Source organism: Eptatretus burgeri, chromosome 3 (assembly GCF_056783735.1).
Source record: "Eptatretus burgeri isolate ZD-2024b chromosome 3, Ebu_testis_v1, whole genome shotgun sequence".
Classification (NCBI taxonomy): Eukaryota; Metazoa; Chordata; class Myxini; order Myxiniformes; family Myxinidae; genus Eptatretus; species Eptatretus burgeri.
This window is the reverse complement of record NC_140963.1, coordinates 40866569-40878417: the sequence shown is the minus strand read 5'-3', so window position 1 is coordinate 40878417 and position 11849 is coordinate 40866569. Positions and strand designations below refer to the sequence as shown.

Below are 11849 nucleotides of genomic sequence, written 5' to 3'. Positions count from 1 at the left end.
CTTTGCAAAACAGAACAAAGTAGAATGGCAGTCGGTAGAGCGCATACCTCCGCCAGGCTGAACAGTTTACATTTTATATTCCACTGATGGGCTGGATCTGAACCAAAATCTAATCTGCTTGTTCTTGTCACCTTATGAACTCATCCACCTAGTTTTGTCACCACTTGTCCACAACTTTTTAAGATAACATGATATATATATATATACATGTCAGTTTTTGCCCCATCTCTCAATTTTAGAGATTCGGCCTATGTTGACCTGTTGCCCTTAAAAATAAATGGGTGGTTGAATTAATTGACCTCATATGCAAATCCTGGTCAAATTTCTTCAAGTCGATCGGATGAAAATTTAGGATTTTAGAAATCACACCTAAGTTGTTGACCTCAAAAAGAATTGGTGGTTGTATTCAGCGAGCTGATATGAAAATCCTGTTCAAATTTCATGTCAATCGGATAAAAATTGACAATTTTAGAAATTTTGACCTTAAAAATAGTTGTTCGTTGAATTCAGCGACCTGATCTGCAAATCCTCTTCAAATTGCAAGTCAATCGGATGAAAATTGAGGATCTTAGAAATTTGAAAAAGGCGTTGACTTTTGGCCCATGATGACCTTTTGACCTCAAAAACAAATAGGATTCTATGAGACCACCAACTCCATCATTTGGTGAAGATCGGTTTAAAATTGTGACCTGTAAGCAATTAAAGATGAGTGGACAGACAAACAGAAGCGATGAACATACGTGTCAAAAAAAAACAACATTTTGGCCAAACAACAAGATGACATAACCTCCGTCCACCTTCAGTGGTGGAGGTAATAAGTGGAAAAAAAAAACCACCCTGGTGATGTCCCTGTGCCTATGCAACTGTTCTCATTCCCCACTGAAATTAAAGCAATAAACAGACAGATTGGGTTAATGTGGTGTTGAAATGGCAGATGTAAAATGGACCAAATAGCCCCCTCCTGTATAAGTTCTTTGATGTAGCCTACAATGGCCTAATTTTTTGTTGAAAGATAACAGAGGATACATGGAATACTAACATTGAGGGGATGCATGGCTCGATACAAGTTCATACTTGCAAAGCACTAGGCCAGATTACAGGTGATCCTATTTGAATGGTAAAATGAACCCAAAAAGAAGACAGCCATCTCTAGTTTTAGTGTTTCCTCCCCTCCTGTTCATTCACACCCTTGATGTTTGTCCCACTGTCAGACTGATCTTGCTCTTCCATGAGCTTCACTCCTATAAAAGAAAAACAAACAGAAACAAAACAAAACAAAACAAAACAGGCATTTATTTAATTATTTTCCAACTGTCTATGTAAAATATCGATACTAATAAAAGGCAATATGTGTGTGTCAGTCTGTCTCTCACGCAGTGAATAGCAACGTTTGGTGAGGTGTCGCTCTCCCCACATCCCTCTGAGCTCCCCATCCCCCTCCGATCGTACATTTGCCTCGTCTCTCTCCTTCACCCTCAACCCCCCCCTCCACAACCACTTTATTGACCCGTCAGCGAAGCGACGGGTTGTATTTGCTCGTAAATAAAACAAACAAGCATGAAAAAAAAAGAACTTTATTTTGTGCATATATATTGACTTCACAAAACAAATGAAGCAAACAAAAACTTGGTCTCAGATTGAAGAATCAAACAAGTGCTTCTCTTGCATTCGTCACAAGGTGAGAAGATCTGCACAAACCGTGCCGAGTTGAACGCACCGACAGTGATATAACAACCTGACAATAATTTGTTTAACAGTGCAATTTTCCATTTTTTTTGTGGATAAATGATAAACTTCAAATTGTCAAACTGAATGTATTTAAGGCAATTAAATATTACCATAGATATTTAGGAGCTGTAAGATAAGGGACCCCAGTAAAGACTTAAAAAGGGGAAGTGAGGGAGGGCATGGGGAGAAAATTCTAGTGTGTCTACGTTATATGGCACTTGTCCTTGAACGATGCATTGTACACAGAAGTGAAACACTGCAAACAGCTTCAGCACGACCACCAAGGTTTCACCACTGACATCAATGACACATTAATCACATGCTTTCTTTGCGTTCTCTGCCGGCATTTCTTTGCTCCGTTTCGTTCTAGCAGCCAGTGATTCGTGCGTCGATGGGGTTTGCTTGGCCTGTACAAAGCCCAGCATGAAAAGGCAAACTGATTCAGTTGAGCATTGACGAGTTTCAAAGGATTTCACAAACTTGCACAATATATACTCATGAGATTCAGACGAGCTTATAGGTGTTCAAGGCATTAATGCTGAAAGGAGTAACTTCTCTCTTTGCCGATGACATCGTTTCCAAAACTCAAAACTGAGGGTTGACCACTCAAAACAATATTATTATTCTTTTTCTTTAACGGCTACAATTATTCCCATATTCCTGTGGGGATGGCTGGGGGGAGCTTACCCAAATCTTTCACCAACTGGCTGACTAAGCCTGACGTTTGACTATGGTTAAGGCAATAATTTGGCCATAACTCACTTACTCTTCACAAAGGACGCCTTGGGACTTAATTATTATCGTGACCAATAATTTATTTTTTATCCTCCCGTACTTAATTATTGTGGGTTAGGTTGGGTGAGGAGTGGAAGGCTTTAAGACAATAACCTTATTTTTATTTGTTACTGTATGTGGTATCGTGAATTCTACCAACATCCAAATTTTCAGTTTAAATGCCTGTTTTCATTCATGTCTTTTTATTACCTCCGCCACCGAAGGTGAAGGAGGTTATGTTTTCACCCATTTTGTTGGGTCGCCGAAATAGGTGACCCTTATTGTCAGTAATTCTGTCTGTTTGTTTGGATGTTTGTTCGTTTGTCATCAGCATAATTGGTAGTAAACGTCGGCGGATTTTGACCAAACTTGGGTGGTAGGTACATCTTCTGACCTCGTGCTTTGGAAATTGTGATGGTTGCTTGGCATGCTTTGGTTACCCAGCAACAACCGAAAAATCTTCAAAATCGGTACCGTTCACGCGAAATCAATTCCGAAAGCCATTATCCCACGAAGGGTTATGAAATTTGGCACAAATGATCTACAGGTGATGCTCTATCAAATATATTTCGGTTTTTGTGATATATGGAATACTTTACCAGCAGCGACAATTAAGGTACGCACAAAAATTGGCGAAAATTGAAGGCCCCCTAGCGACCAGGTGAGTGCATCGATACGAATGAAACTTTGCAGGTTCATGGTACTCAATGAGTACTACAACTTTGCCGCAGGACATATTGACCAATTTCGCTTAGGTCAGGGGTCAAAGGTCAATTAGTACAAAAATCGATAATATGCGAGAGCTGGAGGTGCCTTCGCGCCAAATGGAACTCCTCCTCGGGTTATGGTCGGATGGTCATGAAAATTCACACTAATTGTCTGGAATACATTGTGCACAAACGATCGAGCCGGATTTTCCATTTAGATCTTTGTTCACCCACAGCACCCCCTCGAACGCTGGGGATTTCAGATTTCAAACCGCATTTTCGGTACTTTTCATTCAAATGGATACCGAGTAGTTATCAGTCGATGGAACTGGATGAGATTTGATATGCATAATCTCAAGGTGATTCCCTATCCTCTATCTGACATCCATTTTGCTCTATATCTGATAGTTTCCATGCTCGACGACCCATCGCCACCTACTGGCTTGTCTGTCTGTCTGTTTGTTTGTGTGCAGGACATCTCAAAAAGTTGTAGACGGATTCGGATGAAATTTTGTGGGCAGGTTTGGTGTGTAACAAGAACAAACCGATTCGATTTTGGTGAAGATGTGGATATTATAATTTTTTTTAACGATTCTTCACCATTGAGAGAAAGGGCCAAAAATGATATACAACACGATATCTCAAAAAGTTGTCGACAGATTCGGACGAAACTTGGTGGATATGTTGGCTATGTGAGAAGGAAGAATTGATTCGATTGAGGGGAAGATCTGAATCCGGATCTGGATACGAGAATTATTTAATTTTTCGAAGTGATTCTTCACCATTGAGAGATAGGGCCAAATAGGATATCGTACTGTATGGCATGATATTTCAAAAATGTATTGGGCCCGATATGTTCTCATGGATCAGTAATTACGTGGTGGAGGTATGCGCTTTACCGAGTGCCCTCAAGTTGATACTGTAGTTGTCTGTTGAATAGTTCTCTCTGTGCAAATTTTTATAGTTTGATGTGGTTTTTGTCATTTATTATTACCTCCGCCATTAAAGGTGGGTGGAGGTTGTTTTCACCATTGTCTGAGCAGGATATCTCAAAAAGTTGTAGATGCATTCAGCCGAAATTTGGAGTACAAGTTGGGTGTCTGACAAAGATGAATTTATTAGATTTTGGGCAGAGATGAAAAATTTTCAAGTGATTCTTCACCATTGAGAGATAGGGTCAAAAAGGATATATATATATATATATATATATATATATATATATATATATATATATATATATATATATATATATATATATATATATATATATATATCACTATATTCTCAAAAGGTTGTGGAGAGATTCGAACAAAGCTTGGTGGACATGTTGGGTGTGTGACAAGGAAGAATCGATTCAATTTTGGTGAAGATCCGGATGCAGAACTTATAATTTTTTTAAGCGATTCTTCACCGAGTGATGGGGCTAAAAACGATACATCGTATGTTATCTCAAAAGGTTGTGGACGAGTTATAACAAAACATGGTGGATGAGTTGGGTCGGTGACAAGAACGAGCCTATTCAGGTCTGGATTTTGGTTAAGGTCTGGATCCAGATTCAGATTCAGCCTCTCAGTGGGATACAAACTGTTCAGCCTGGCTTTAATTGCATTTGGAAATTAGTTATACAATATTTTATCCCAAGATTGTGAGCTTTGTTTAACAGTGCAATTTTCCATTTTTTTTGTGGACAAATGATAAACTTCAATTTCAAAATTAATTTCACATCACATTCAGGGTTCGGGCCTATGTCTCTCGAGCTATACGTTGTCAAGGAAAATGAAACTACATTGGGAAAACGAATTTTCTCAACAAAATGTCGAGAGGTACGCCAAACCCCTGTGACAAAAATGTAAAGCAACTGGGTGTGAATCTTTCAAGGGAGAAGAAAGGGAGAGACAGAGACAGAGACAGAGAGAGGACGACGACGACGACGACGACGACGACGACAGACGACCGCCAAAAGCTGTAAGGAGGGTTGGGCTCAGATGAGGTCAGGGATCGAGGGAGTGGTAGGGATGTCAGGGTTCATTCACAGCTCAAAAGGGACAGGATGGACAAATCAAAACTTGTGAGAATGGGATTAAGGGGTTATAGGTCAGAAGTACAAAGGAATTGCACCAGTGAAGACAATTGCTTATGCATTTAAAAGAAAAAGAAATAGGAATAAAAAGAAAATCAAAAGCCAAGAACTGTTCTGACCTCACATCTAAATATCACAAATGAACCGTTCTGACCTTGATTTCATCCACAGCGTGCTTCTTGGTCAGCATCCGTGCTTTGTCAAAGAACACTTCCCTGTTGTACTTGTATTCTGCAGACTGTACGAGGGGAGCAGAGTCATTAGCACACCTCATAAAGTACACACGCATTGGGCTGCCGGCACAACGAATCGACAATTCAACGAAGTACTGATTACTTATACGGCAGCAAAATGATACAACCATCAGAAAATAAATTTGCAATCCCATAATTATTGTCACCTGCGATGATCGAATGCGTGCAGAGATGAATGCTTTGAGAAATTAATTGTTCCACACATTTTTTTTTTTTGGAAAAATAGCAATCAGACGGCTGAGGCTGCAAAATGCCAATGCACGTATGCAATAAACACAGATCAGAGCTTCTCATGCAGGAAATGCAATTGCAGAGACAGGGAGAAAGATAAATGGATTGTGGTTGAAACCGATTGGGTGGGGCCGTCAGTGATGCCAAGTACAAAGAGATCAAGAGATACAGTGAAGGGCAATCATTTTTGTGAAACGGCATTTGACGAGACGAGACCTCCAAAGCAATACATTCCGATTCACGGTTATTCACGTCAAATCGTATTTAACCAATCGAGTGATGTTGGATGTAGCCATACACTCCACGATCGGTTCGTTTGTGTTCCATCTCTCGTCTAATCTGAGAGTGAAGTTTAAAAAAAAACAAAGAAAAGGTTTCATCGCAATTATCTGCCCTGTGCAAAGCTCAAGCACGTTACAAAGTGTTACCCGGTCTCCAGTGAGTAAGAATATCTTACAATTTCAGTCATCAAAGGGTCGTCGGGGTTTGGTTCAGCCATGAGGAGTTGGATGGATGACAGGACCGTAGAGATGTTCAGGGCCGGTCTCCATGCACCCTGGAGGAAAATGCACGACACTCGCACCTGTTTCTTTCATACTCTCCACCTTTACACGATGGCTGGCATTTACATTGAGTAGAGGTTGTGTTGGAAAATCCATGCAATCCATTGTAAGACGTGAAATGATCTATTGCACGTTGTGGCAGTGAGCTGTGCATTTGGATGAAGAGACTCATGCGGAGGTACTGATTCCAGAACATACTGGAAGAAATGGCATTACATATATATATATATATATATATATATATATATATATATATATATATATATATATATATATATATATATATATATTTTTTTTTTTTTTTAAAACAACAATGAGTACTGTATCCCACTACTACGAATACCCAAACCAATGAAACTTATGGAATCAGACAATTCAATTTTTTTAACCCAAGTCTTTCACGACCAGGTTGGCTCGGCCTGACGTTCGACTTCAAGATGACAGGAAGTTGTGATTTGGTCAAGGTGTGGGCGATAACTTGCCGACTCTTCGCAAAGGACACCGTGGGATCGTTAACGTCCACTGACCAGTGCTGGAAGACGTGACGCCCAGTTTAAAGTCTACGCGATGGACAGCAGACACTTTGTTGCTTCGCCATGCGTACGAAACACCAGGATGATGGTTTATTAGCTGGACCAGGATTCAAACCACACGAGACAGCTCAGAGGTGAGTGCCCATATCTCTCTGCTATCGTTCCAGTTCTATAACCAGAGAGTTGGTGTCAAAGCTACCCAATGCTCGCCTGTTTATACATTTATCGTTTTTAAAAGACTAGTCTAATAATATTTTTTTATAAAGCATTGCAATGAAGTCTGATCCAAATAATTTTAAAGCAATATATGTATTTGTATATTGTATATCAGTAAACTAGTACACATATTAAATGAATGGCAAGCGTCTAGTAGAAACAGGCGAGCATTGGGTGGCTTTGACACCATCTTAGGTTGAAATAAAAAATTTTTTTTAAATCATTTGTTAATTTCAACTTCACTACACCAATAGTATACCCCAAAGGAACCTCTATGCCAAATATCAGCATCCGAGTACACATATTAAATGAATGGCAAGCTTCTTAATAACTTTGACATTTTAACGCTGACGCTCACGCCGGGGTATCGCTATAGCTCTCTGTTCTTCAAACATGCGAGCTAATAAAACAAGCATGTGGAGTGTTTGTTTTATATTTTTTCATGGAGTGTTTAAGCTCAGGTATGTTAGAATGAAGACCACAAACATCTCAGTTCTATCACCGTGAGGCTCACGATTCACGTTACACATGCTTCAGTCTGATATATATTTTTAATTACCCTTTAAAAATAAAAATAAAAATAAAAAAAGCAGAAAAAAAAAACAACAGCAAAACCTATTCATGAAATCTATTACGTTACTAACTTGATTTACTGTCAGGGAGTACCATAACCAGGTAACTAGGACCTGACGTAATCAGTAAACTGTAACGGATTGTATTGAAAGTCACTCTCAGAACTCCATGTACTGCGCAGGTGTGCGCTTCGTTGAAAGCAATATACTTTATCCCACACTTTTTCATGGTCCTCGCGTCGAGTCACACCTCTGGTGGTTGCCATTATATCCCCACCAGCAGATGTCTATCCTAAACTTCTGCCTGCCTGCAGTCTCAACAAAGGCCTGGCTTGATAACGCAATGGTAAAAAGGAAACATTGAGCAACTCGTTTTTCAACCCCAAAAGAAACAAGGCAAGACAGACGCAGACACAGACACACACATTGAGGATTCATATCCTATTAACATCATTGGAGACGTGCACAGATTGTTTTTCCCTTTGCTATGAGACATTGACTGTGATCATGACACTGAACCACTTCGGAGAGTGTCTCGCCAGCCTCGGCTATGGGTGTAAAAGCCAACAACCATCTGCAGGGGGTTTTTTACAGCCAGGCCAGATTTCATGAGATACCTCCCAAAACCCATCTCTCCTCCACCCGAGAGGCGGAACAGCTGTGAAGCTGTGATTGAGTCTGCACATATTCACATTAATTACCAACCTTCATGTTCCAAAAACTCGTTCATGCACGTGTCGCGCTCTAATGGTTGCAGTTTCCTCGGTTCCTCTTCCCCTTTTTGGATCATCTCTTCGAGCATGACCTAATAATATGGGTGTAGATGTCCTTCGATCCGTCCTTCCGTTGCGAAAATGACGATTTTCAAATTCTATCTCCTCCTACATTTCTCAAGCAATCTTGAATTTTATTGTGGCATATAAATCTATAGGACAATATCTAAATTTTGTCAGGACGGATTTTCGATATTCGCTTTCGTTTTCGTGTCACGTGACTTCAAAGTTGGCAAAAAATGCGAAAATGACGATTTTCAAAATCTATCTCCTCCTACATCTCTCAAGCGATCTTGAATTTGATTGTGGCATATAAATCTATGGGACAATATCTAAATTTTGTCAGGCCGGATTTTCGATATTCGCTTTCGCGTCACGTGACTTCAAAGTTTGCAAAAACTGCCCTACCTTCAGGAGGCTATATATTTTCTCGCAGAGATGACCGTCACTCCCGCACGGGGGTAATTTTATTCCTGTACATCTTCCTTTATACTACGTTTTCACACTTATCGAGTTCAGTCAAATCATGTCTGACTTGTGGTGAGAATTCACGATTTGATTTTTCCCAAACATCCCTGTCCTCCTTTGCTTCCCGAAACTCTGGCAGAGACAGCCTGGTTGCAGCTTTCATCACATCCATCAGATACATACAGTACAAGGTCACCCTCTTCCTCTTGTTCCCTTAACCATACCCAAGACGGTTGATTTCTCCAGGTTTTCGTTTTCTGCACGCGTGATGTGTCCGTTTTAACATCAGTGCTTCTCGGGTACATGGTGGACCAATGCCTTCAAGCACTCATTTGTTTGTTCTTCTTGCAGTTTAACATGGAATGTTTAACATTCGCCTCCAACACCACATTTCAAAACTGTCAATTTTCTTCCTTTATTTATTTTTCACTGTTCACGACTCGCATCCAAGCATTGCAACCGGAAATACCAGATTATTCACCAGCCTCCTCATGGTTTGTGTCGCATCATTGTCTTTCCAGATCTATGTCAATCCCAACATTGCTGTTCTTCCCAATGCTAACCATCGATTCATTTCTCCTCCACATTCTCCAAACTCTTCAATCTCAGAACCCAGGAAGATAAAACTTTGCATTACTTCCATGTGATCGTCTCCCAATATGAACACGTCAATCTTCTCATCGTTTATTTTTGTCGTTTTTATTAATTAATCCAAAATTTTAGCTGCGCCTCCGGTTTATATCTACTCTCATTAGTAACTGTTGTCCAAACAAATCCTCCCAGCGGTGTTGATGTTCGGTTGATATATCGGAGTGAGGAACCTTAGTTGCGGTGGCTCAAAGGGGATATCTGCAGAGCAGCGCAGACACAACAGATGCTTTATGATAATGGCACATCTGGTCAACACCCAAACTCATGAGTTAACGAGAACACCACTCGGTAGAGCGCATACCTCCAACAGCCTGAACAGTTTACATTTTGTATCCCACTGTTCGGCTGGATCTGCATCGAATCAGCTTGTTCTCGTCATCTATGCCTGGTGTTGGCTTAATTAGGGTGGCAGGCTTTGGATCCTAGGGTCCCGAGTTTAAATCCCGCTCAGCTGTTGAATTAATACCAGGTGGGGTTCACTCGACCTGTCATCCTTCCGAATCCGGCAAAATGAGTGCCAGCATGCTGGTATACTGTGTCGGAGTGGCGACACGTCCAGGATTGCGCCCAATAGCCAAGGAGACTGCTCAGGCAGCACCAAAGCTCTGCACAGAATATGGTCCCAATCTCCTCCTCCTTCTCCTCCTCTCGTCATCTAACCAACTCATCCACCAAGTTTTGTCATAATCCATCCATAACTTTTTGAGATATTCTGTTATACATCGTTTTTGGTGCCATTTTTCAACGGTGAAGAATCACTTTAAAAATTAAACAACTCATATCCAGATCTGGATTTGGATGTTAACCAAGACCAATTAAATTTGTCCTTGTGACACACCCAACCTGTCCAGCAAGTTTCATCCAAATCTGTCCAAAACCTTTTGAGATACCCTGTTCACAGACAGGCAGGCAGACACACAAACAGGCAGGGGTGAAAAGATAACCTGCGTCCACCTGAGGTGGTGGAGGTAATAACACAAAATGCCTGCCAAGGTCAAAAGTCAACGGTTGTTTCTATGCTACATGCTGTATATTGGATTGATTTTGTTTCCCCACCCCCCTTTACAAAATCACTTAAAATTTTATACAGAATGCTATTTAGTACAATAGGAGACAAGGATTATTGCAAATGGGGTGGAGAGGAGGGGGTGGGTAAGAGACGGGGATTGGGGAGGGGGGGATAAAAGTACTGTACAACAGAAAGCAATGATCAGGTTTTGACAAATCAAAGCGATCGAAGTGCATCTCATATGATGCAATATTTTGTTTTCACGTAACGGATGTAGAGGAGGATAGAGGGATGGAAAATTGTGATTTTATGTGGGTGGGGAGGGGGGTGAGATGAGAGGGAGGGAACTCCATGACAAATTTATTATGACGAACAGAGGCCATCTGGAGCAGGTCAGTTCAAATATCATGGGATCGAGGAAGCTCAGCCAAGCTCGTCTAAATTTAACCCTTTCAAGGCCAGCAGTGCCCGCTCTCGCTTTCGCCAAAGAACACTTCCAAAGCTAGAAAAAACAATTTTACAACCCATTTGATTGCTAAGCAATTGCACAACGGGTACTGAAGAGACTACATATAAACCGGAGACGCAGATAACAATTTGGATTCACAAATAAAAACTACGTATCGGATGCACATACCTTCGGGGGCATCTTCAGAATGTCCAAACAAATCCTCCCAGCGGTATCGATGTTCGGGTGATATATCGGGGTGAGGAACCTTAGTTTCGGTGGCTCAAAGGGGTATCTGCAGAGGAGTGCAGACACAACAGATGCTTTATGATAATGGCACATCTGCTCAACACCAAAACTGAGGAGTTAATAGCACAAATGCCTTCCAAGGTCAAAAGTAATGTCACTGCATTCAAGATGAAATATTTATGTTGATTTTTTTTTCTTGCAGGTTGTGTCAAAAACAAAAACCCATATTAAAATAAATAAAAAAATCCACAATACATTCATTTTTATTCTGACTTACCTAAAAAAAATAAACCAGGAATATGTGCTACATTTTGTGTGACAGAGGTGTACCAACTACCACGTATCAGAAATGTAACTTGTAAGACTTTAGTTTGGCACTCGGTCGATCACACGATCTAGATGTCCACCTCTGTGCCAAATACAGATTTGAACACGACAGGTGAAGTTGTTGATTCTGCGCTAATATTCAGCAAGTGGGATGGACTTAACTTCATATTTGAGATTACCTGCTTAAGCTCAACGATGCTTCGAGGGTTATCCTTGTACACGTAGTCTTTGAGATATCCCCAAAGATAAAAGTTTAGTGGGCTCAG

General features: G+C 40.6%; 1 protein-coding gene across 4 annotated transcripts in view; it reads right to left on the bottom strand.

The window, feature by feature from the left end:
• Positions 1-1558: 1558 nt before the first annotated feature.
• Positions 1559-11849, bottom strand: part of UBE2T (ubiquitin conjugating enzyme E2 T) — an 80340-nt gene continuing 70049 nt past the window's right edge. For 3 of the 4 annotated variants that reach the window (XM_085873058.1, XM_085873059.1, XM_085873060.1), the window contains exons 4-7: positions 11197-11302; positions 6232-6330; positions 5444-5527; positions 1559-2135 (exon numbers count right to left, since the gene is read on the bottom strand). In XM_085873058.1, coding sequence (XP_085729184.1) covers positions 2040-2135; positions 5444-5527; positions 6232-6330; positions 11197-11302 — 385 coding nt within the window. In that variant the 3' untranslated portion in view covers positions 1559-2039. The remainder of the gene's footprint in view (positions 2136-5443; positions 5528-6231; positions 6331-11196; positions 11303-11849) is intronic. The other variant, XM_085873061.1, reaches the window with a different exon arrangement.